Source organism: Populus trichocarpa, chromosome 3, assembly GCF_000002775.5.
Source record: "Populus trichocarpa isolate Nisqually-1 chromosome 3, P.trichocarpa_v4.1, whole genome shotgun sequence".
Classification (NCBI taxonomy): Eukaryota; Viridiplantae; Streptophyta; class Magnoliopsida; order Malpighiales; family Salicaceae; genus Populus; species Populus trichocarpa.
The window spans coordinates 16,716,091-16,740,546 of record NC_037287.2 but is presented as its reverse complement, the minus strand read 5'-3'; the positions used below and the strand labels follow the sequence as shown (position 1 = coordinate 16,740,546).

The 24,456-nt window shown below is 35.3% G+C and overlaps 3 protein-coding genes across 3 annotated transcripts; 1 reads left to right on the top strand and 2 right to left on the bottom strand.

Annotated features, from left to right (window-relative positions):
- Positions 1-2,354: 2,354 nt before the first annotated feature.
- LOC7465375 (uncharacterized) lies at positions 2,355-7,017 on the bottom strand. The gene is made up of 7 exons (XM_024597149.2): positions 5,499-7,017; positions 5,229-5,359; positions 4,061-4,492; positions 3,461-3,932; positions 3,234-3,375; positions 2,845-2,938; positions 2,355-2,741 (listed from the first exon to the last, which is right to left on the bottom strand). Exons 1-7 carry the CDS (start codon positions 6,558-6,560, stop codon positions 2,624-2,626), a joined length of 2,451 nt encoding a protein of 816 aa, XP_024452917.2. The 5' UTR covers positions 6,561-7,017; the 3' UTR covers positions 2,355-2,623.
- Positions 7,018-12,070: 5,053 nt separating this feature from the next.
- Positions 12,071-17,202, top strand: LOC7497550 (uncharacterized). The gene is made up of 3 exons (XM_024597893.2): positions 12,071-12,289; positions 12,399-12,536; positions 16,869-17,202. The coding sequence occupies exons 1-3, from the start codon at positions 12,199-12,201 to the stop codon at positions 16,883-16,885; spliced, it is 246 nt and encodes an 81-aa protein (XP_024453661.1). The 5' UTR covers positions 12,071-12,198; the 3' UTR covers positions 16,886-17,202.
- An 84-nt stretch (positions 17,203-17,286) lies between these two features.
- LOC7465374 (LRR receptor-like serine/threonine-protein kinase GSO1) lies at positions 17,287-21,841 on the bottom strand. Its single transcript, XM_002303681.4, has 2 exons — positions 17,940-21,841; positions 17,287-17,856 (listed from the first exon to the last, which is right to left on the bottom strand). Exons 1-2 carry the CDS (start codon positions 21,328-21,330, stop codon positions 17,483-17,485), a joined length of 3,765 nt encoding a protein of 1,254 aa, XP_002303717.3. The 5' UTR covers positions 21,331-21,841; the 3' UTR covers positions 17,287-17,482.
- Positions 21,842-24,456: the final 2,615 nt, after the last annotated feature.

Here is a 24,456-nt window from a genome sequence, read left to right as displayed (position 1 = left end):
CTTGATCCCATGAAAGGGAAAAGCTAAGTGGCTATGTCCTATTTGTTTTCGCAACAAGGTAACAGGAGGGCAAAATGCCCCAGGAGGTGTACCTTGATGCCGGCATGTCTCAGTGTCAGCATTCTGGATGATATTTACCAAATCATTTATAAAAGAAAACGTAGATCAATATACTTGCTGAGAACAGAGACTTCTCATATTGTATGTTCAGATGATTTTAGACCCAGTATGAAGGAAGCCGTTGGCAATTTCTGAATTCATAGGGACCTTACGTGTATGGTCACTTCAGACTTAAATGGTAGGGACACATTAGTTATTGTCGAATTTAAGAGGTTCAAACCAGTCTTTTTCACATTGTTTGAGTACACTGTTATAACTAAAATAACCTTAAGAGCAGAAAAAAAAAAAAAAAAGAGGACTGGTGTTTAGGGGCTTTATAGACATTTTCATTTTTAATGCATAATGTAATTACCTTAAATACTCTCGAGATAAAAAATTTTTAAAACTTTCCATGAGAGGTTTTGTGGTCTTTTTAACTTGTTTTTTTTTTTTTTTAATACTCACGCTGCATAAGGAGCAATTTGATCTCTTTATAAATAAAAAAATATTAATATGTACGATGCAATTATTTAAATGCCCTCGAGATGAAGAAATCTAAAGCTTTCTTGGAGGGGAGGGTCTTTTTCACTTGGTTTTATCATACTTATGGTGTATATGAGGTGATGTGATCTTTTTATAAATTTAAAATATTAATAAAAAAAAAGTAGTTGGCGCAACCCACACTCTTTTAGTGGTATGTGCGTTGTCTTACGGTGATGAAATGCTTTTTTCTGTGACATCATTATAATCACGTCAACGTTCTCTTCCGGGTGGTATAACACATGTGTGTAGAGGTGTAGTGGTTGAGCTCTGATGGATTTATTTTCTTCTCATCCTTCTTTTCTCTCTCTTCTTCTTGTCAAAGTATGAAAGTGTTATCTCATTTATTTTTTATATCTAATTTGGTCTTTTTATTGTTATTTGTTTTATTTTTTATCTTCTTGTAATTATTTTTTTTCTTCAATTTTATCCATCATTATTTGATTTAATTTTATTTTTACATCAAATTTAGCCTCCATTCTTTTGAATTTTTAACCCTTGTATTAATTGAGTTTTATTGTCAATTTAATCTATCAATATTTGATTTTAATTTATTTTTATATTGAATTTGGTTCTCGTTCTTTTTATTGTTGCTTGTTTTATTTTCAACTTCATCCCTCGGTCTTTTTAGTCCTGACCTCATGATGAGGTCATGGGTTTTGAAGGTTAAAACAAGTTGACGTTGATCTTTTTTAGGTCGTTTTTTAAAATTATATTTTTTAAAATTTCACCCTTTAACATTTAATTTTTTGAGAATTGATCTTCGTATTTTTTTTAAAAAAAATTTCCTTTCTATGGGGCTATCCAAATCTTGTGCCCAAGGTCACGGGGTTAATAAGTTAACCAGGGTTGATCTAAATCTTTATCTTTCATTGTTTTTTTTTTAAATTATTTTTTCTAGTTTGCTAATACTACTGATAGAAATAGATGTAGGTTGAAATGGCTGACTTTGTGATAAATGGGGGGTTGCTTGTATTTTTTTGACAGGAGGTGGAGGAAGAGGAAGGAGGAGGAGTAGGAGAAGAAGAAGAATAAGGGGAAGAAATGCTTGTTATAACATATTAACATTTTTTGACAGAAAAACTCCATCGGCAATTTTATTAGTAAATAGTGACATGTAAATTATTGATAAAATCAATGATGAATTCTTAATTAATTTTTTAAATATTTTAGTTTTTCGGCTATTCTGTCGATAAGTACTGCCTAAACGTAAACCATCGTCATTTCTATTGGAAATTCTTGATGAAAATTCTTTATCGTCATTTCCATTGGAAATTAGTGATGACATATTTTTTGTCGGTATTTTCATTGTTATTTACTAATTTTCTGGTAGTGGGAGTAGTTTTCCATATCAAAATGTGGGGAAATTTCATAGGATAAGACTCTTGTCTTTTTCTTGAAGTACAGAGATCACAGAAAACCGTTTATGCAAGTTTTGTTCATTTCTGGTAAGTGAAAGGAGGAACGAAAGTGACACATTCTTTATTCTGCAGCTAGCATGCCTCCTTTTAATAATTTAAGAGCACAAATAGCTTCTGATTTTTTTTTTCCTTAACATCTGCATTCTTTATTCTCCATAATTATCATACGTGCGTCCACAAACATACTGCGAGTCCATGTCTACATTTTTCTCTCGATTAGCTAAGTCATGATATTCAATAGACAGGAGACTGAAGAAGAAGAAGAGGAGGAGGAAGAAGAAGAGCCTTGGTAAATTAGACAACAACAATCTCCCGAGACTGTTAAAATCTGTTACTCCTCAAAAACAACAAACAAAAAAAAAACATTTACAGAGTAAATTTGGAAAGGAGAAACAGTATTGATCACAAATTAATTGCAGCTACATAGATTAGATGGTTATATTGATCAAATCAGGTAAAAGAAGCAAAGTAAAAGGATTTTCCGGTTTCTGAAGTCAGCATCAATTGAGTTAAGTTATACAAAAAAGACGGTCCTCTAGAGCAAGAACTCGTTCACCAGTGCATCATGAATCCAGGTATGCTCGCACGACATCCAATATTGGAGCTCGACATATTGGACATTTTCCACTACTCTGCAGCAGCTCGTGCGCACATTTGAGACAGGTGCACATATGCCCGCATCTGAAAATATCAGGCATCATATTAAGCTATTACCAATGTTCATGATATTGAAGAGGAGTAGCAATGAAGTTTCAAAATGACAAAGGGTTTCACAAGCAGGTACCTATACAGAAAAGAGTCGACCTGCGTTTCGTAGCAGATACAGCAGCTGCGTTTGTTTAGTCTCCTATCAAATGAATTCTTTCCATTCCCTTGAACTGTAGCAATAATTCCGGACTTGAATTGTTCATCAGGTCATTCCTTAAACAACATAGGAATAGAGGAATATATGCAAATATGCACTAAAGATTAAGGTTGAATTTGCTGTTGCGCCTACTACCTAGTAATACCTTCTTGGATGACTAGAGACAAAAAAATATAAAATAAAGAAGGAAATATTTGTAGTATAAGTAAGATAAAATTCCCCATTAAAGATTCTATATGATACAATATTAGGTTGATTAAATTGTTTTAACTTGTTTCCAGGAAAGAAAAACGGTTTTCTCAGCTCACCTGGATGTACTTCCTGCACCTTCAAGTAGTTTTGCGAATTCATTTGCATTTCCATGCAGCTCTGAATTGATTTTCGGAGTTCAGACATTTCACGCTGAAGTTGCTCCATGTGCCCTTTTAAATCGTACAGGAGTTCCATTTCCTGTGAGTTTAGAGTGTTATTTATTTTTCCATTAAGATATTTAAGAAAGGTAATTAACTTGAAACTGTGAAGTGAAATAACTCACAATTGATGAATGACTTAAGGAGGAAGAGTAACGCCTATCTTGATTGGAAACTTGAGATGGAGGAGTTAGGTGTAAAGCTTTTGTTTGAGCCTGTTGGCAAGCATCAGCAACTTGTTCATCAGAAAAATTCCATGACCTGAACGGATATTTAGAATGCTGAGATGATGAGGATTGATCAAAATAATCAGTAGCTTCGATATTTTGATGGCTAGTTGGACTTCCTTCTTCTGATATGCTTTCTTCTCCTGCCGTTTCTCCTCCTCCACTTCCTCCATCCAATTCTTCTTCTTCACTACTGTCTGCTGAGTGTGAGTGCCTTTGGAAGTAAGACAACATCAACTGTCCCATTCTCTCCTGACTGTCCTCATCTAGTTCTTCATCTTCTTGACTGACTTGTCTTTGTACACGAGACATCATCAGTTGGTCTATTCTGTCTCGCAAATCGCTTGCAAGAAAACTTGATACTGTTCTTCTGCATTTGTAATTTGAAGCATCGAATTTATGCACCACATAATTCTATTTCTTCTTCTTTGGAAACTACTCTTAGTGATTTTTTAGTGGCAAAAAAAAAAATAAGGAAAACAAGGTGGACTATCTTACCTTTCAAGGAGTTGCCTTATCTCATCATTGTCTGAGCTACCACTACGCTTCTCTTCATAACGTGCTTTTCTTTGATCTTCCCAGTAACTTCGTGGGCGAGCTATATCACTAAACCAGTCAGAATTGGTTTGTTCAAAATACCCCTCCTCTTCTATCTCATTATCTTCCCAGTCACCATTCAAGGGTGATGTTGTTTTGGAAGTTTCTGGAGGATCAAAATTTCCAACCTGCAGGCTTATTCCTTGCCATGTGACATCCGAACTTGCACAAGTTTTTTCATTAACTTTTTCTTGGACTTCACACGTGTTTGATGTTGAGATCTTAACTTGAGGTTCACTCTGCTGCTCAGCACTAGTAGAATTTTCTTGATGATGACCATCAGCAGTTGGCTGATTCTGTATGGAATTCTCAATGCCTGCACTGAATCTCTCCCTATGTTGAATTCAGGTTCCGGGTTAGCATAGGGAAGATTAAAAGAAAGATAAGTAGCCAATATTAGATCCAACATGTATATATTACAGTTGGCCCAAAGAGGCTGAAAGTTGCTAAATGTTTCAGCATCAACTCTCTCAACAACTTTTAGAGTTTCTACGGAAGCAGCAATTGGATATAGCTAGCAATAGTCTGGTTTTGAATTGGCAAAGCAATGACAATGAGAACTCTTTCAACAGCTTACCCAGGTTGATCCAAATCTCATACAATATGATTGTTGTTGATAAATGAACTTATATCCTAAATTTCGATTTCTAATTAGTAATTTTCTTTGTCTGCATCCAAATCTCATTCTTCATGATGGATACTTTTACCACATGACCTCAGTGCTCATTATTGTGCTTGGCAAACTTCAACTTCGTTGTAAGATGTAAATGACAGATATCATCAACTTGAGCAGTAAATTTAGAAAGATTTCCTTGAACTGACCAATTCACATAAGATCAAATGGAATGACATCAAGGAAATAAATGACACGGCAGACATAAAATTTTCATATAAACAATATTATACGAGCAGCATGAACATTGGCGTTCACTTTGAATACATAATGTTTTCATATAGATGTTGTCAGTAATTTTAATATGCTATGGACCACTAACGCATGAAAATGGGTGAAATTGACATTTTTAAAGATGGTTTTCTTTTGGAAGCCAAAATATGAATATTGTGATACCTGAGATGCATGATGGTAGACCCATGTTGTGATCGATCACTACTGGACGAGGCTGTTGATTGAGATGATCGCGGCCGCTGTTGATCTTCAAACCCCACACCACGATGCAGGAATCTCAGGCGAAGCAAGCACTGTAAAAGCATTGCAGCACACAAATAAGTAATTGTTTACATATGATAAAACTACAAAGAAAAGAGTAATCAATTGCACTGCAAATTTCGTGAGCTTCTGATATTGAAATCAAGAAATGGATGGAGAACTTGGCTTCACCTGAATGCGGCCGCGTTGAGCGAATTTTGAAACAGCGTGGCGCTCCCCTAACGAGCCGAGCTCCCTATGCCTTTCTTGTTCCATTTGCAAAAGTAAATCATTAAAGGCTTGTCGCCCTCTTATCTTTGGTGAATTTACAACCTGTGACAAGACTTTCTGCTCTGTCCGATCAGAAACTGAAGAATGCCTATTCTCTCTAGATAGGCCATCACCAGCACCGTTCAACGGCTGATCATCATCATTGCTATCAGATGTCAGTCTCCTAATGATGTCAACAATTTTAACTTTCTCGGGCTCTCCTGCATCTGTGTTCCTGAAATGTATGGATGAAGGTGCACTCTTTGCCGAGCCACAATCCACAAAAGCCTCCTTCTTCGTATTAGAGTCAGCTATATCAGATTGCCTTGATTTCTCCTCGGTATTGGGCGATGCAGTTTCAGTCTGGCTAGATACAGAACCGGTCCTGCTATTATTCATGCTATGGGACCTTTTCAGACACGCCTCCGATTGATTTAGCCTTGCCTCCCATATCTGAACAAGAGAAGAGGCCCCGCGATTCTTATTCATGCGGGGGTTATTGGATTGACCTGCAGGATTTTCAGAGTCTTGAGAGTTCTGCTGCATTGAAGATGGTTTCTTCAAAGATGCAATCAACAACCCAGCCTTCTCCCTCTGCATCTCAATTGTCGACACCATTTCTCGAGCCTGCATAGCGGCCCATTGGTCAAGAATCCTCGCTTGCTTGCCGCTCCTAATCGAAGAATCATGTGCATTCTTGGGAATGTTATCTTGGTTATCGGTCAAGCGCCGCAAGTTTTGATGATGATCATCAGTTTTGCTATTAACACGATTTGTTGGATTCTCATTAGAAGCAGAATCAGAAGTCACAGAGATGCAAGTACGGAGATTTTCTCCAACCAATCCTTTGAGATTCTTTTGAAAAGCAGCAGCAGCTGCTGCCCTGGCAGTGCTCTCCCTACTACATCTTTCATGCCGGTTGTGATCTCTTAGAACACAACCAAACGGTGAAGACGAAGCAATCTCAATTTGGGAAGAAGCCATTATTCTAACAAATGTACATCAGGACATACATTGGAATGAATGCAGCAATTTTGTGCATGCCATAAATGAGACACAACCCATTTTTCAAGAAAAAAGGAATGGATGGTGGGAGGGTTGTTAACAAAAATCAAACCTTCCAATACCTCAACAGATAATTCTATACCACAAAGAAACAGAGGATCTCTTCTGTTTTCAGGATACTAAACTAACAACCACCGCTAGCAATACAGGACATGCCTTAGCTTTTATTTCCTATTCTTAGGACTCTATGGTTGAAAACTGTTGTCTTGCCCTACAAACGAATGGCACTCACAGGTCAAAAATACTAGCAAGCAAGGCAAAGTGTTGGGTATCAATGTATTGGTATGGTGCGACTGGAAGGAACAAATTATGACTCGGGAAACTTCATAGATAAACTGAAGACATGGGGAGTTTTTGGTTTGGTGAAAGAAAAGGAGAGAGACGTTGGGTTTTTTTTGGATTTTAGCCGTTGTATTTTGTAGGGTCCATCAATTCAAGTTTAGGGAAAAAGCAAGAATCGTTGTCCTAAGAGCGTATCTCTTTTCTGTACATACCAAACACCCTTTCTAATCTTTTGACCTGACAGGTTTAAATCTGCTAATTGCTTAATTAGGTTGACATATTATTTACAGTAAGCTTGATTTGAGAGCATCATTTCACATCCTCATCGGGGTTTAATGGGATTCTTCTATCTCTGTGGACACGATCTCTCTAATGGAATTCAGTTTCCTCTGTGTACTTATCAGCTAATTTTAGTTCCCTTCTTTCGTTATGGATGCCTTGCTTTATTAATTTCCATTGTCATTTAACCATGTGGCTAGCACCACTAAAGAGTGGAAAAAGAAGGGACCTTCTCTGACAAAGAAAGGGTCTTGGATTACATGGAAGACTTGATGCAAATGCAAGAACCAGATTCTCAAAAAAGAAAGAGAAAGGAGAAGAGAAATTAGGAGGACTGGCAATTGAAGAGTGTGGAGTCCTCGGAGAAGCTAAATGAAAATATTGTCAAGGATAGACTGAATCATTTATTAAACTAAAACATTTTGTCTTGAGAGGGAAAGATTTTCAACTTATTATTATTAACATGAAAGTAATTGGTGAAAATTGAACTATGTTTTTTTCTTTTGTTAAATAAACAGAGAAGAAAAGAAGAAAAGAACTCTTAAATATGATCTTCAATTATTTCAGTAAATGTGTGATTTTGTTTTCATAATTTTTCGAAATGTTCTTACTCTGTAGTATTATTGTTTTTTCATCCTGTACTAGTTAATTAAGTTGTTGGAGGTGCCAGTGAAAGAAGGCAATGTTTTCCTGGCTCTGCAAAAGTTTTCTGCATGGTAACTAAGCAAGGACAGTCATGGCAAAAAATCAAATAGATCTCTTATTATTAATGTTTTTACTAATATAAAATGCACACACTCATCAAAATTTGGTTGAGAGTTTGATTTGTTTTTCATTAAAAATTAAAAAAAAAATAATTTTTTTATATTTTTTTATCGTTTTGATATACTAGTGTAAAAAATATTTTAATATATTTTTTAAAAAATATATTTTAAAAAACAATTATTATTTCACTTCTATATACATCAATTAAAAATATATTTTATGGAGCGTCTATTGTTGGGCTTGATCAATCCTAAACAGTTTTAACCGGACGTCATTTTAGCATGAACTTTCGAATTTTGCATTTCGAAGTTCTGACAGGCCCAATTATGCAGGAATTCATGCTAACTTGACTAGGTCATTGTTTAAGGTCCTAGTTTTCGGTGGATTCCATGCTTATTTTACTTGAATGCAACTTGAAAGTTATTATTCCTTTTTTTTTTTAATGTTAAATTGCGCATAACCAATTTCTTTTTATCAGTCTAAGAATTCTATTAACAAGAGAGAATTAGGCTTTTATATTTATTTTAGAAGGAACGCTTCCCATGGATCTTACAATTAAGAAAAACTAAAAAGAATATTAATTTATAGAAAATTACAAAATATACTAAAGGGCTAGATAAATCAATGTAGTAATTCCTAGAGCCCAATTTTTTCCCATTTTCATACTCAATCTTTTTTTTTTTCAATTGCAATCTTCTTGGTCTAATTTCATTATCAATTTGTCAAAATTTATAAGAAAACAAAATTCAGCAAGAGAACCAAAATGTAAAACAATGAGAGACTCTATGATCAATCTCAAATTCAATAGAAAACGCATGCTTTAATCCACCTACTTAACTTTTGCAATCCTTTTAATTTTTGAAAATTTAATTTTAATTCAAAGATTTATTTTCTTAACATTTCAACTCTGAGTTGAGAAAAGAGATTGAAAATCTTCTAAAAACAACGAAGGACAAAGAAAGTCGGCAAATCAAATGATCATTTTTTAACTATGAAACTCATTGTTCTTAGCGTCAATAGTTCTATTCTATGAGGGGAGTTCAATAGTGATGGTTTTTTCTCTAAACATGCTTGAAAAACTAGACCAAATTGGTTTTTTATTTTTTCTATTTGGTTGATTTTTGTTTTTTAATGATTTTTTTTCTTGACTTTTTTTTTAGTTTTATTTTCAAACAAGTTTTATTTTCAATCAAGTTTCATAATTTGTTTACATTTGTTTTCTGTAGGTTTGTCATACTCTCAAACAAATGTCTTGATATTTTATTGGTGTTTAATTTTATAAATGTCTATTTTTGTTATCATATAATTAAACAAAAAATAATTTTTTTTTAAAAAAGTTATTAAACCAAATAGAGCTCATAACCATGAAGGTTGATCCAATGTTTTGTTATCTTATTTTTTAAAAAATATCATTCTAGATTTTTTTTATTAATCCAAAGCACATCTTTACTGGTCATTTAGTTTGCTTTTGGATCTATCAAATGACGAACTAATGTCAAAGCAACTCTAAAACAATTTAATTTGAAGCGTGAGCTACATAATAAGTCGAGCCGAGAGGTTTCGAGGTTGACATGTTGACTTAAGTTTAATGATTGTCAAAGAGTTTCTTATGACCTGAATATTTTTTTCTTACATTAAAAAAAAAATCAATTTAACTTACAGTGTAATGCAGTTAAATTATCTAGTACTTTAGCTAAAAATGATAAGACAACTTTTAAGAACAAAAAAATTTTTTTATATAAAAAAAATGCCCTGAATTTACTCATTTCTTTTTCCTGCTAATCCTGAAAAAAGAGTTCGATTAAAAAGATGTGTGTCACTTATGAATAATTTAACAAAAGCAACGATCTCCTAGTTCTTGATCTTATATGTGAATTTGAACTTGCAATCTAATATCTTATTTTATTCCTTCATGAAGAAAATTAAGGATATAACTTGATTTTGGAGACTATCTCTAATACCAATTGATGTTAACCTCTTGATCACGTGGTCAAGCAACACCCAATGAAGTAGATAACAAACAGGAAATCCAAAAATCAGGTTTAATAGAACCCTGACTAGAGGTAACCATGTACCTAAGAATCAAAGGTATAAGAAAAAAACTTGGATCCAGAGATAACATTGTATCTAAGAATCCTAAGTATGCAAATGACATCACGAAGCTAGTTAATATTCGATAAGTCAGTGTATGATCTTTGTCCCAGCAAAGAAAGACTGTTTTTCCACAAACAAACGATAGAAAAACTCATGTTTATTCTTCAACTTGCTGCCCAAATTTGCAGCTCAAAAAAACATAATATAGTATCTTCTACATAACCCTAATGGAGCCTTTTCAAGTTGCAAGATAGACCTAAACTAGTGATCAACTAACATAAGTCCAATAATAAAATAAACTCTTAAACAATGTTTAATGGATCATAACAAACTCAAATTAGAAATAATTATTCAATATTAAATAAATAAATAAATAAAATAGGATAATAAAAACAAAATCTTCATGTTAAAATTTCTTCATGTAGCCCGAATCTCAAATTTTCGCACATTCTTGACAGATTTCATTATTGATTTCAAACACATCGTTCTCTTTCTTATAAATGAATTAATGGGACTACAATATATGGTTGGAAATCTTGAGATGTCCAACCTAACTTGATTCGTAGTACAATTCCACCTATAGCTACAGATATATCCCAGACAGTGCACTAAGATCTAGGATGACATATTTGATAAGATTCATCTAGTAACTTCAGCCCTATGAAATAATATATCTTGAACTCTATTTGACCTGAAAATTTACCACAATATACTTTTATATGTCTAATATTTATCTATAAGATTTCAACTTTATCTGATATACAGTTTGAGAGATATTACTAATCTTGAAAAACTGGTTAATAAATATTTTAAGGCCATATTCGAACCTGACTTGGTTCGTATCATTGAAGTTAATGGCCATAATGTTCAGTTTGTTGATGGGATTGTAAAGGTTGTTATGGCTATATATATGAAATATATTGATGCTATGAAATTGAGGTGGAGGTCTATATAAAGGTTATGGTAATGGAGGCTTCTTTTAAAAGGGAGATGAAAAGCATGGCTAATCAAAGGACTACAAACTTTGTGATGTGTTTGGCACCGGAGAACCTACAGTACCAACAAATATGGATCTTGTAAAAAGATTCCCTTCGAAATTATGCATAAAAGTAAACAAATTAGTAAAAATAACTTAGACAAGAGGAAGATTTAATTTCACAATTTCTAGTGTTCATGGTTCAGGGTTTAGGAGTGAGATATCGTGAGTTTTAGAAGAGACATATTGGAACTAAAAAGAGAGTGTATAATATGGATGTGATCGGTATATTCTCATATATTATATATTAAGGCAATTTCATCTTTTGATTCTTTTTGAAATTCTTGTTTAACCCATGATTTAAAATATCTTAAAGTACAACAAGAAAGTAAAAACATGATCAAACCATGATTATTTGTAATTATCCTTTTATATACACATACACACACAATTTTTGTAAAAGATAGAGCTCCTACTAAAATAATGAGCTTTATGAACTATATCAAGGGTAACAAAGACCTTATCTAACCAGTTAGTTTACAGGTTGCGCTATGTTGTGGATTGAATCACTTTTTTCTTAATATAACAAAAAATATCTAGACTGTAGATAATTATTTGGTATTATTATTAAACCTAACCAACGAGTCAATCTTGAAACCTTCAAACTCAACTTGTTGTCTAGCTCAAGTTTTAAATTAAATCGAGTGAGAGTTGCCTCCAACATGATTTAGTCACCTTGGTTAGTTCAATGACAACTTAGTCATCCTATAATAATAGTTCGAGGATGAAATTGAAAAAAAATCTTTTAATTTGATTTTTATTTAACTTAAATTTAAAATTAATTTATATAAGAGTTGTTTTAAATTTTAACATGATTAATCGAACTTTAATATTAAAAAAAATACCCCAAATTATTGTAGAAAAAAAAAAGAATGATTTAAAAAAAATTACTGGCTTAAATAACGGAAACTGTTAAGCTCCGCAAAAGAAGGTATATAAACCAAAAAAAAAAATGGAAAGGTAAAACAACGTGGCAAGATCGAATAGGTTGGATGAAAGTCACATGGAAACACAGACAGAACTCAGAAGCAGAAAATCCTCAGAAAACTCGAAGTCAAGTGAAGAAAGACGAAGAGGATTTTTGGTGAGAGAGAGAGAGAGATGGTGTTGAGTGCAACAGTGATAGGAGCACTGTTAGGACTGGGTACCCAGATGTACTCCAATGCTCTCCGCAAACTCCCTTACATGCGCCGTAAGTTTTTTTCAAGACTCTTTTACCAACAAAATCACTAATCTTTTTTCTGTTCTTTCCATTTTATTCTTCAATTTCTTACGATTATTTTTTTTGTTTATGTTAATAGATCCGTGGGAACATGTGGTGGGTATGGGATTAGGAGTTGTTTTTGTGAATCAGTTGGTCAAATGGGATGCTCAGCTTGAACAAGACCTTGACAAGATGCTTCTAAAAGCTAAGGAAGCCAATGAGCGCCGCTACTTCGGTACTCTCTCTTTTTCCTATCTTGATCATATCTTCCTGCTTCAACAATTTTTCTTTTCTGGGTTCGCTTTGTTTTTCCTAATTTCTTCGTCATTTAGTTTGGGCCCTCGGTTTCTTCTTCTCAAGTTTGGGTTTTTTTTTTTAATGTTGTTGATAATTGGAGGTATCAATTTGAGAAAACAAGTGTTTTTGTTATGATGGATTGAGTGCAGTGGAACTGTTCATATTTAGTCAAAACCTGTTAATTGGCATTGCTGTGTTAGTAATTCACTAATCAGTGCTATAATAAAAATCATCAATATTGAAGGGCGAAGTTGGAAAGAAAAGATGTGTTTGTGTGTAGACGAGGGAGATAAGGAAAATTGTTTCTAAAGTGGATTTTTAGGGAAAGGGGAAACGTGTAAAATGAGAATGAAAGAAATAGGAGAAAGTAGTGGACTAGTGGTTTTTGAGGAAAGAAAAAGGAAAAAATGGTGAGGTTGTTGTTACAACCTAAGATCGAAGAGTTGAAGTTTTTGTACTAGGAATGTACAAACATGATGGAGCTGGCAACATCTATAACAAGTCTGATTCATAGAAATGGCTTAGAGTCTGGGTTAGATGATGCTCCCACTGGAATTTAAACTCCTGTTGAACATCACCAAGTTTTTTGCTTTATGCACCATCCCCAAATCCAACCATAAAACCTTATTATCCCCTAGCAGGTGCATTATCAGTGATAAAGTTTATGTCTTCAAGGCTGTACTAGTTAGCTGGACCTGTGTGAATTTTTGTTGTGTTGGACTACTCCATGAACCTGATTAATAGCCCTGGCATTTCCTTTGAGCTAGTTTCTACCAAGAATTGAGCTGTGGATGTGATAAGTTGTTGTGAACATCTACGAGATGAAAAAGTACTGACAACTTAGTAAATGACCTTATCATGTGGATGTCTCTGTCAATTTCAACCTGCAATCATTCCTATGTCGGGTTATAGGAGGAATGTGTGTTGTTAACTTATGGAAAGTTTAGAAATTTAGCATTGAAAACTCATAGTAGTGGCTATGTGCTTGTGTTGATTTAGAGTTTTCTAATGGGTTTCGCTTACATCCACTATAGGTGCATCAGACCTATCTATAGATACTCTAAAGGATACCCTAATTCCATTCCAGTGCGGATCTCAGTTAATAGAAAATGAGCACATAATTCTGTAAGACCTATTCTCCAACGTGCTGATCATCTTCAATGGTGGATTTATTCAAAGTCCAAAGTGGAAGCCAATTTCAGTCTTGGTTGTGAATTTTATGTTGATATCTTTTGTGGATTTGGGAGGAGGAAAGAGTGTAAGACTTTGTGATTTTGTGCCATTGTGCAATCCTATGGTGTAACTAGCCGAAGAGAAACGCTAGAGTTTTTCAAAACTATCACACCTTGAAAAATGTTATGGGTTAGGATTCTGTCCTATCTTCTTTGTTGTGTCATGCTTTGGGTGCTTTTAGTCTACGTCATTAAATCTGGCTCAGACAGTGACCTGGTCAAGCTTTTGGGTCACCGAGTCATTTGTCAAACTGTTAGGTCAAAATTGGTTGAGGATAACAAGGCGTTTTGAATAAAATATTTGAACAAGATAAGAGCATGCTCTTTACTTTCATTATTTAGTATTTGTTATATTTTTATTTCTTATAATTATATTAATTTGTTATAACTAATTATTTGATGTCTCTGCCAGTCAAATAAAACGGATCTTTTCTATGGGAATACACATACAGACAATAGAAAATATATATTTTCTAGATTTTATATTTTATTTTCTGTTACTCTTATATTAAAAAAAGGGATAAAAGATGCCTTTGAATACTTGTTTGTACTATAATATAAATATATCTTGCAAGGCATGAAGCATAAACATATTTTAATAACACTGCTTTTAGGTCTGTTTCTACTTGGCTGATTTCATTGATTCTGGGCTGTCATAGTCTTTATTCTTTTCTCTTGCTTTCATGTTTTGGATAATAACTTATTCTCCAACATGCTTTTGCAATTCTTTTTAGTCAGTTGATATGATTTTCCTTTATCTAAAAGTATCAGTACCTAGGGTTATTCAGAATCCAGTTATTTCATGTCCAAAATCTATTCATAGTTCTGATGGTAAATTTTGATGATGTCAATGAATCAACTTAATGTATCAAATTTTAATTTTATATGATCTGATTTTATTAATATCAGAATCTGCTTATTATACGTTCATGTGTGTGCATTCTGTATATCCATGGAAGTATGTAAAAATTGTATATGAAAGTGTTATGTGTCTGTTCTGGATCTTTATTTAATGTACGTCTCTATAAATTTGTTTGCATATACACCTCCATGTGTTGGTTTGTGTGTGTGTTAATGGTTATATCTGCATGTGCACGCTCCATGATAAAATGTTTAATGAAATATAGCTAATCATAATTTGCTAGTCGACGTATCCATGTGTTCATTTTTGTCTTGTAATAGGATTCAAGTCTTTTTTCTAATTTTAGATTTTGATACAGATTTGAATTTGGTTTTAGTGTTTCAGTAATCATATTAATATCCAAATCCCATTAAATCTGCACTGAACCCAACTTGGTTGCAGTCATAGTTGCAAACAGATGAGTCATGAGTGTGTTGCCACCTTTGCAAGTATTTCTATTTTATTCTACCCTATCAGATATTTATATACCTATCCTTTCTGGCAAACACTTCTTTCTATTGCCATGCAACATTCAAAACTGTAATTTGATAATATAAAGAAGAAAATAAGAATAAATGTTAAAAGAAACTTTAAATACAAGATTTAAATGACCTAACCAACCCACCCTTTGGAATATTCTACTTTCATCCTGCATTGTTAACATCGATCAATCAATTATTGAAATGAGAGATCTTCAAACATTAAATGACCTAATCCTTCGTTCCCATTTGTTATCAGTTCCTTTTCCATCATATCCTGTTTTGTGTTGCTCTTTACCATCAGTATCTTTTGACAGGCAGACTCTGTTTTTTGATAAGCAATAACAAAGTCTGACTTTAACATTCTTGATCAACAGATATTGAAATTTTTTGTACATATGACTTGGCTGCATTCCGTGTTGTCAAAAGCAAAAGGAGCCCTAAGGCGTCAAGGCTGTCAAATGCCTGAATAAAACAAGGCGCCATGTTATAAATTCAAATAAATTATATGTATAGTATTATAATATGGAAATCACAAATATATATGTTAAAAAAATTAAGATTATAAAATGAAAATGAAACTCAAAATATTTTAAAATAGTTGAAAAGGTTATACTATTCACCCTTAAAAACAAAATAAGACATTTTAAAAGAGAAAGTAGATTAAAATAGTGAAACTTAAAATGCTAAAGTTTGGAATAAAGTAAGTTAATTAAAAAAAAAGAATTAAGCTAAAGTTTCACAAACAGTAAACACATCAAGAAAAAAAATCAATTGTGAAGTTTGAAACTGAAGTTTCAGAAACAATAAACACGACAAGGAAAAAATCAATTATGAAGTTTGATGAGTGATGAGTGATGAACTTGAGATTTGAGAAAATGTTCTTTTATTAAAAAAAGAGTAAAAATTTCAGCAACATAACATCATGGATATTTAAAGAGAGAGAGGAGAAGACAGGTAAAAAAGAAATACGATGGAGAGAGAGAGAGACCACATAAGTGAAGATGAAAGAAAAAGAAAAAAGAAAATAAATGAAGAAGAAACAAACAAAAAGATGTACCGATTCTTTGGAAAAGCGTGGTTGTCAAATGTGCCTCCCAACTCTATTTTGATGGCCCTTTTCTTCTTTTTCAACCCTACTCTTTACTTTTACAACTATACTCTTAAATTATTATTGGTGGTGAATAGAAAGAATATGGGAAACATGTCAAAACATATTTCCGTGTTAGAGTTTGAAGCACAATGACAGGCATTGGTTTTGGCATCTCTAGGCATGTTTGGAGTGTAAAACATGAAGTTATGGATTTCATTTGCATCTTCTTTTTCATGTTCATGTGTAATTCTTTACTTCACTTTCCTAGCTCAGTTTGTAAATGCATGCGTGTATGTGTACACGTTCTTATGACACCTTTTCCTTATATTGTACCAATCTCGACAGAAGCAGCATGTAGTATCTTCCATCGATCTCTTCTCCTATCCTGCCATTTATACTAGCTTTATTTGAAAAACCCTAGTTTTGGTTATGCAAGATTCCTTTACCTATTCCCCAATGTCTGACATTTTTCTTTCCAGTTCAGGAAAATTTTTCATTTGCTTCTGTGTCTGTCTTCAAGTATAATTATCTTCTCCACTGATCTAACTTTTCATTTCCTTCGCAGATGAAGATGATGATTAGAACCTGTTCTTGTCTTCTCCTGAAAATTGTGGTCTCAGAACTAATGTTCTTCAAAGGGCCGTATACACTTGTTTTCTTTTTTATCTTTTGATGCTGTGCTTGTAATCTTGTTAGTTGTTTTTCTTGCTTTTGCTACAAATAAAGATTTAGATGCTTTCATAATGTGGACAGCCTGGGTTTGGATCTTCAATAATACTTTGAAGCAATCTAGTGATTTTCTCCACTGGAAATATGATTATGTAATGGATTTTTGGGCCCTTCATGATCACCGTTTGATCTAAAGTTTGAAATGAGTTAATCTGAGGATTTGCTTAGTATTGCCCTGTTGTGTTACTGTTGCTATGTTTTATTTTACGGTTGCTTCGGTCTATATAGGTGCTACACCACACTACCAAAGGTGCTATCATCAAAACAGCTTCCACTATGCTTTGGGGATCAGATTACATGCTTGTGGTTACAATGGTGAAAATACCATCAAGAAATGAAAATGACATCTTTTGAAGACTGACCTAGTTAGCACAAGATCTAAAAAAAGAAAGAAAAAGAACGATGCTTAGTTTGAAAATCGGCTTCGATCTTAAAAATAGATTTCATCAGTTATGAATAAGGATCATTATTCATCTTGTCAAAATCCACCATCCTATTCTTGTACAAATGTAGTAACTGATCACACGCCTGTCGGGATGAGGGCCTCTCTTGTGGAGTGGTTTTTGTGCATTGCAGTGCTATTTCAAGCAATTGATACGCTGCCGATTCTTCACAAGGCAAGAGTGGTTTCAAAGCAGGATCGATCAACTCTTCACGTCCACATCCACCTTGCATTTCCATATGTTTCTCCACCCATCTCACCATGTCCATATCGACACCAAAGCTTGCATCAGTTGGCATTTTTCCACTTACGAGCTCCATCAGCACGATACCCATGCTATAAACATCACTCTTCTCCGTTGCCTTGAGCGTGTATGCATACTCTGAAAATGCATAAAGTTAAGTTATGACGTGGGGAATGATGAACTTAAAGAAGCATAATTCTACGCAGAAACTGCTATAATACCTGGAGCAATATAACCATAAGAGCCCGCAAACCATGAATGCGATTCTGTATTGGAGTCGTAATTCTCCTCTAGTGCCTTTGCCAGTCCAAAATCTCCTAAGTGCGCCTCCATAGTGGAATCAAGCAATATATTGCTTGATTTGATATCTCTATGAATGATCTTTGGTACACAGTCATGGTGGAGGTACTCCACTCCCTGGGCTAATCCCAAACCGATCTTTAACCTCGTCTCCCAGTCTAGGCTTTGCCTCTTCTTGATATTCACTGGTTGTTGACGCAGCCAATCCCACAAACTCCCATTCTCCATGTATTCATAAATCAAGAGATTACAACCCGCTCCTTCGCTGCTACAATACCCTATCAGCTTCACTAAATGCCTGTGCCTAATCCTGCCAAGTGTCTTCACTTCTCTTGCGAAGCTTTTATTAAGTAGAAACTCATCTTTCCACAGAATCTTCTTAACTGCTACAGTTTCTCCACTTTGAAACTCAGTTCTGTAGATTGTTCCAGACCCACCTGAGCCAATGATGAACTCGTCACTAAGATTGTTCGTTGCTGCCATAATGTCATCCCACCTGTAGTCTCTCTTGGCAGTACCCTTCCGGAAGAGTGGTTTGCGCTGAGCTTGGGAAGAACTGGAAGAGTAAATGCATTTCACTTCACTCACCCTTCTGAGAAATTCCAGCCTGTGTTTGATGAAGAGAGCAAGTCCAAGTGCGAGCAGAGCAACGGCAGTTAAGGTTGTAATTGCTGAGATTACCACTACTGATGACTCACTTAGGCCTGAACGCTGACTTGACACAGAGCAGTGATCAAGAGGGCTTCCACAGAGCTGCAGGTTTCCTTCAAATGCCTCAGTTGGCCAGTGTGAGAATTGCTCGCCTAATTTGCCTTGGAGATTATTGAAGGAAAGATTAAGCTTGCCAAGACTGCTCATGTCACCAACTTCAGGAGGGACTGCTCCAACTAGCTGATTGTGAGACAGATCAAGAGCTTCAAGTTTAGACAATTTTCCAATAGAAGATGGAATTTGACCGCTGAGATTGTTGTAGCCAAGGTCCAAAATGCTTTGCAGATTCTGGAGTTGCCCGAGTTCAAAAGGTATTTCACCACTGAAGCTGTTATGCGAGAGCTGAAGCTCATACAGCTTGCTCAGCTTACCTAGGGCCGCAGGGATTGATCCTGATAATTGGTTTTGTTCGAGGTTGAGAACATTGAGAAATTCCAGCTTACCAACCTCAACAGGAAGAGTTCCATTCAGCAAATTACCATCAAGAGAAAGCACCAACAGTTTAGAACAATTGAACAGCTCCGGAGGAAGAGACCCGGAAAATTGATTGGAGGAGAGCTTGAGCTCCCCTAACTGTGGCAAATTTCCTAGCGATGACGGCAAAGGACCAGAAAGAAGGTTGTTGTTGAGATCAATGTGTGTCAATTTCTTGCACAACATAAGCTGTGGAGGTATTGGGCCTGTGAGCAAATTCCCTGACAGGTCTAACAGCGACAATTCACGGATTTTACCAAGCGTCCAAGGGACATTGCCAGTAAACTGGTTGTTCCCTAATCTAAGCCTTTCAAGAGAAGGCGAATTTCCTAACTGGGCAGGAATCTCATTGGCAAATGAATTGCTTGTAACATCAAAAGAAAGAAAAGAACTCGAGCTACATAACGCGGCAATGCTACCATTGAATCTGTTTTTAGACAGATTTATTCTGGTCAGATGCCGTAAATTGGTAAGCGAATAAGGAAGATTACCTTCAAGGGAATTGTTGTAAAGCATGAGCTGCTCAAGAGCCTGGAGAAATCCAAAAGTAACAGGAATGCCACCAGATAGGCCATTGTCTGCCAAGTCTAGAATAGTTAGCTGATGACAGTTACCCAAAGCGGCGGGAATATGACCACCAAGCTCATTTTGCCTCAAATGAAGCAAATTCAGTCCCTTCAGCCTCCCAATAGAAACAGGAATCTCTCCACTGAAATGATTTCCAAAGAAATCAACCATTTTCAAGTTTGAACAATTGCCAATCTCCATAGGAATCTCCCCAGATAACTGATTGTCATAAAGATACAAGACTTCAAGATTTCCAAGCATTCCAATCTCCTTGGGAAGATTGCCTTGTAAACTGTTGTGATACAATGCAAGTTCCTTCAGGTTGCTTAAGTTTGCTATCAAAGGAGATATTGAACCCACCAAGCTGTTGTTGTGGAGATAGAGATGAGTCAATTGAATCGACTCGTAAATTTCAGTGGGAATTGATCCATTAAGGCTGTTGTTTGACAAATCGAGCTGCATCAGAGATGGACATAGTCTTAATTCTATCGGAATTGGGCCAGAAAGTTGAGTCTCTGACAGAATCAGGCTCTCCAAATTGGTATTGTTTGTACATAGGCTTCTTGGTATGACACCAGAAAGATTGTTATTTGACAAAACCATGTAAAGAAGCTGATTCATGCTGCCAAACTCCTCTGGAACGCCTCCGGTGAGCATGTTCATTGACAAATCAAGATTCTGAAGATTACTCATTTTTGCTAGTGACTTTGGGATGGGGCCTTGAAGCTGGTTCCCCATGAAATTCAGGTAGACGAGTTGACTCAGTTCACCGAGTTGACTCGGTATTTCACCAGAGAGACTATTGTTTGCCAGGTTTAGTGTTTGGAGATTTTGAAGACGGCCCAATGCTCCAGGGATTGATCCATTAAGATTGTTGACAGCTACCGTGAAGACGGTGAGGCTTGAACAATTCCCTAGCTCGGCAGGAATCGGTCCTTCAAGTTGGTTCTGCTGTAAAATCAAGCTCTGGACTTGACTGAGCTGTCCAAGCTGGGGTGGTATTGGACCTGTGAGACTGCAGGAGGCCAAACCAAGAGTGACCAAGTTGACAAGATTACCAAATGAAGCAGGAATAGGTCCACTGAGTCCATTATCACCGATTCTCAGAACTTGGAGACTCTTGAGGGAACCGAGTTGAGTTGGGATGGGACCAGTGAGTTGGTTAGAGAACAAAAGCAAAGATTCCAACGAAGAGAGGTTTGAGAGAGTAGCAGGAATGGGACCCGTGAGGCTGTTAGAAGAAAGATCAAGTTGGAGCAGCTTTTGTAGACTACCGAGTGAGGGTGGTATTGAGCCACTAAGTGATGAGTCAGATAAGTTTAGACTCACAACTTGCACTGAGCCATCAACTGAGTTCAAGCCACATGTAACTCCGGTCCATGTACAGAAGTTCGGGTTGCTTTCATTCCAATCAAGCAAAACTTTTTCCGGGTCTCCCTCAAATGATTTCTTCACTTCCAAAAGACTGGACAGCTCTTGGTTTTGGCACAGAACAAAACCAAATGAAAAGCAAAATAAAAGAGCAGCAAAAAGCAACAGCACTCGTTTTGGCACCGCCATAATATTTTTTATCACAAGATACAAGTTCAGAAAATGGCTTACAACAACATATAAATGGAAGGTGATTTCATGCTGGGTCTATTGCATGAAATGGTAGGTGGTGGTCATATTGGCATTAAAGACAGAGAGCAGGTCTGTGTTGGTGTAGGTGGGTGGTCTTGGGGCAAGGGAAGACGCGTAGTTTGAGCAAAGAAGGCAGCAGCAGCAGCCATGTGAGGGAGCTTCATGCATGGCTCTTGAATTGCAAAGCAGATGGGCCGTGTATTGATGGCTGAGGCAGTGTTGGAAAGGTTGGCAGTGTCTTTTAAGAAGCCTTAAAATGGGTGACAAGAAGAGATAAGAAACCGTGATGAGTGAGAGAGCAGAATTTTGTCAGTCCAGGGCAACAAATGCCATAAATGACCGCCAAGCTGCTACAACTGGAACTGTGCTATTGATTAGAGTATGTTATAGGCAGTCTTAAATGAAGGGATATAGCTAGATTCATAAGGTCAAACTTGGTCAGAGAAAGAACATGAAAGTGTGAGCATAAAAGGTCCAATAAATGAGAGAAAACACAAGAGAAGTCAAAGAATAATACTAAATAATTAATAAAATAGTTGTGATTGATTAAGAAGAGGGCATCATATATTTTTATTAAACGATTCAAGAATGAAGAAAGGCTTGGACCATGGGTCGGATATGTTGATGCTGGATAATAAAAAATTATTAAAATATCATCATTTAAAAGATAAAGTTAATCAAGTTTTTAACGCTTCGTGACCGGTCAGTTTAAGATTAATTTTTGACACGCAGCCTCCATCAGGGGATGCATCAACTAAGTCCAATCATGAGTTTAAAAATATCAAAATAATAACTTTGAGAGGTGTAGTTTAATTGATCAGATTCTAAATTTATTTTTAAAAAATAATCAGTTCAAGTTTTACAAACCTCAGAGTCACTGAAGACTTACATGGTCATTAACTTCAGGACCCGTGGGATTAGTCGAGGTGCGCACAAGCTGGCCTGGACACCCACGTTAATAAAAAAAATATCAAAATAATATCATTTCAAAATAAAATTTATCGAGTTTTTAATGGACTGTGAATTAGCTTTTTTTATTGAGCGAGTTAATTTCATGTTGATTTTTTTAACACATAATCTGAGCTAGGAGATGGGTCAACCAATTCCAAGCTAAAGTTTAAAAATATTAAAATAACATTATTTAAAAAAAAAATTCATCAAGTTTTTAATCAAGTTGTAAATTAACTTGCTTGGTCGATATGATCAATTTTAGATTGATTTTTTTGACAAACAGCCCGGGCTAGGGATAGCTCGACCAAGTCCAAGCTCGACCTGACAAACTGGATTTAATAACAGCGAAGCGAAACAAAGTAACGCAATGTAATGTAATGCAATGCTGGTAGGTTTTGATTGAATAAGAAAAGATATGGGATTACATGGAGGTAGATACAGTGGTTACATGACCAACAAGGGGATGAGATATTCGTGGGTTTGCTAGTTTTCTTGTTGTAGTGTGTTAGCTCTGAAATACTGAGAAAGTGAGCGGTTGGATTGCTACTATTATTTCCCTTTTGTTTAGTTACAAGGCATCATCAATTTGTACTTTGAAGCTCTACAAAGTCAATGGATTCCTCGCATGAACTTGTCATTCCCCACGTAAGAAACATAACTTCCAAATCGCACCTTACCAGCGTATATATTACAAGTTTGATATTTTGGTTCAAAAGTATTACAGATTACCTAATCTGAAAAGCACGTCTACAGAATATAATGATGCCATTACGATTTACAAGTTCTTAATGCGTTGAGCTACCAAACCCTAGTGTCGTTTTGTGGCCTTTAAATTTGGATTGGTTGCATGCATGTAACCCTGTTGCCCACTCCAAAATGCCCTACTGAACTGTTTCCCCACTCAAATTATACAAATTGGGTGTTGAGATGCTTTCAGGAGCAATCAATTACGTATTTTATTGTTTCTTATACTCTTCTTAATTTTAATTTGTTTTGTGCAAAGCAAACAAATCCATTTCCAACCTGCTTCAGCTAAACCATTATTGTGGCACAAAACCTTTATCCATTTCCCTGCATTCGGTGTGGGAAGATTGACTCTATAATATTTTGATCCGTACAAAGCTCATCGATCTCAAGTGAGAATAAAAACATTCTTACAAATAAGTAAAAATAATGGCATCCCAAGCTCACAGAATCTTAGGATCGATCCATGAAAAAAAGCAAAAAAAAAGAGAGGATATTTGTTGCCTTCATGCGAAGTATCTAATTATTATTTCGTGGGTAATTAAGTTTCTATGATCAAATTAATCCCCACAGATCATACTGTATGTGTAATTCAACATAGCCCCGAATATTTCTTTGCAAAGGCACGTAGGTTTAAAATTTTGAAGCGTTGCAAATGGCCTTGCTCATTGATCAGAGGGTCCATCCTGTCAGTGATATGCAATTCTTTTAAATTGGAAACAATAATACTGATGATCTCATTACCATTGACTAGTTAAAATGGAACAAAAGAAGGAGAATCTGCAGGTTAATATATTCTAACGTTGTCTGGTAGATCAGATAGAATTTTCTATTATTTCATTCTAGTCCTTGTTCTATAATTCCAGTGGCCACTTCATATAGATTAAAGGATAGAGACAACAGGAGCAAGAAAAAAAGGATTACCCATGAAATGATTTAATAATATTTTTGGCAGACAATACATTTTTTCTACGTCGATTGTGACCACTAACATACACAGTTAACATAGCTTGTGGTAGATGTAGGGATATATGAGAAATTATATTATATATTTTATAAAAAATATATAGCTATTAATAAATTATCTTCTTAAAAAAATAAATGAGGTCGGGAGTTGTTGGGTCTAGAGAGGCCTACCCATAAAAATCCCTTGTGTGGGCCTTTAAAATTTTTTTAGTTAATGAAGCAGACAACATATTATTTGCTGAAGCAGTGGATGCCTTGTCTATAGGTGTTTAGAATCTGGTCAATGGTGTGTCCAGAAATATGAGGTTTTTTTTTATTCAAAAGCTTATTTTTAATTTATTTTTTACTCAAAACACCTAAGAAATATATTGAGAACCTTGTTAAACCAATATCATGACTTTC

Excerpts from the sequence above, each read along its gene's own strand:
- LOC7465375 (XM_024597149.2), bottom strand. The coding sequence starts at position 6,560 with ATGGCTTCTTCCCAAATTGAGATTGCTTCGTCTTCACCGTTTGGTTGT. Across the intron at positions 5,360-5,498 it reads CTCAACGCGGCCGCATTCAG|TGCTTGCTTCGCCTGAGATT; the intron begins GTGAAGCCAAGT and ends ATGCTTTTACAG. Across the intron at positions 3,376-3,460 it reads CCTTAAGTCATTCATCAATT|GAAATGGAACTCCTGTACGA; the intron begins GTGAGTTATTTC and ends CTAAACTCACAG.
- LOC7497550 (XM_024597893.2), top strand. The coding sequence starts at position 12,199 with ATGGTGTTGAGTGCAACAGTGATAGGAGCACTGTTAGGACTGGGTACC. Across the intron at positions 12,290-12,398 it reads CAAACTCCCTTACATGCGCC|ATCCGTGGGAACATGTGGTG; the intron begins GTAAGTTTTTTT and ends TTATGTTAATAG.
- LOC7465374 (XM_002303681.4), bottom strand. The coding sequence starts at position 21,330 with ATGGCGGTGCCAAAACGAGTGCTGTTGCTTTTTGCTGCTCTTTTATTT. Across the intron at positions 17,857-17,939 it reads TTATGGTTATATTGCTCCAG|AGTATGCATACACGCTCAAG; the intron begins GTATTATAGCAG and ends ATGCATTTTCAG.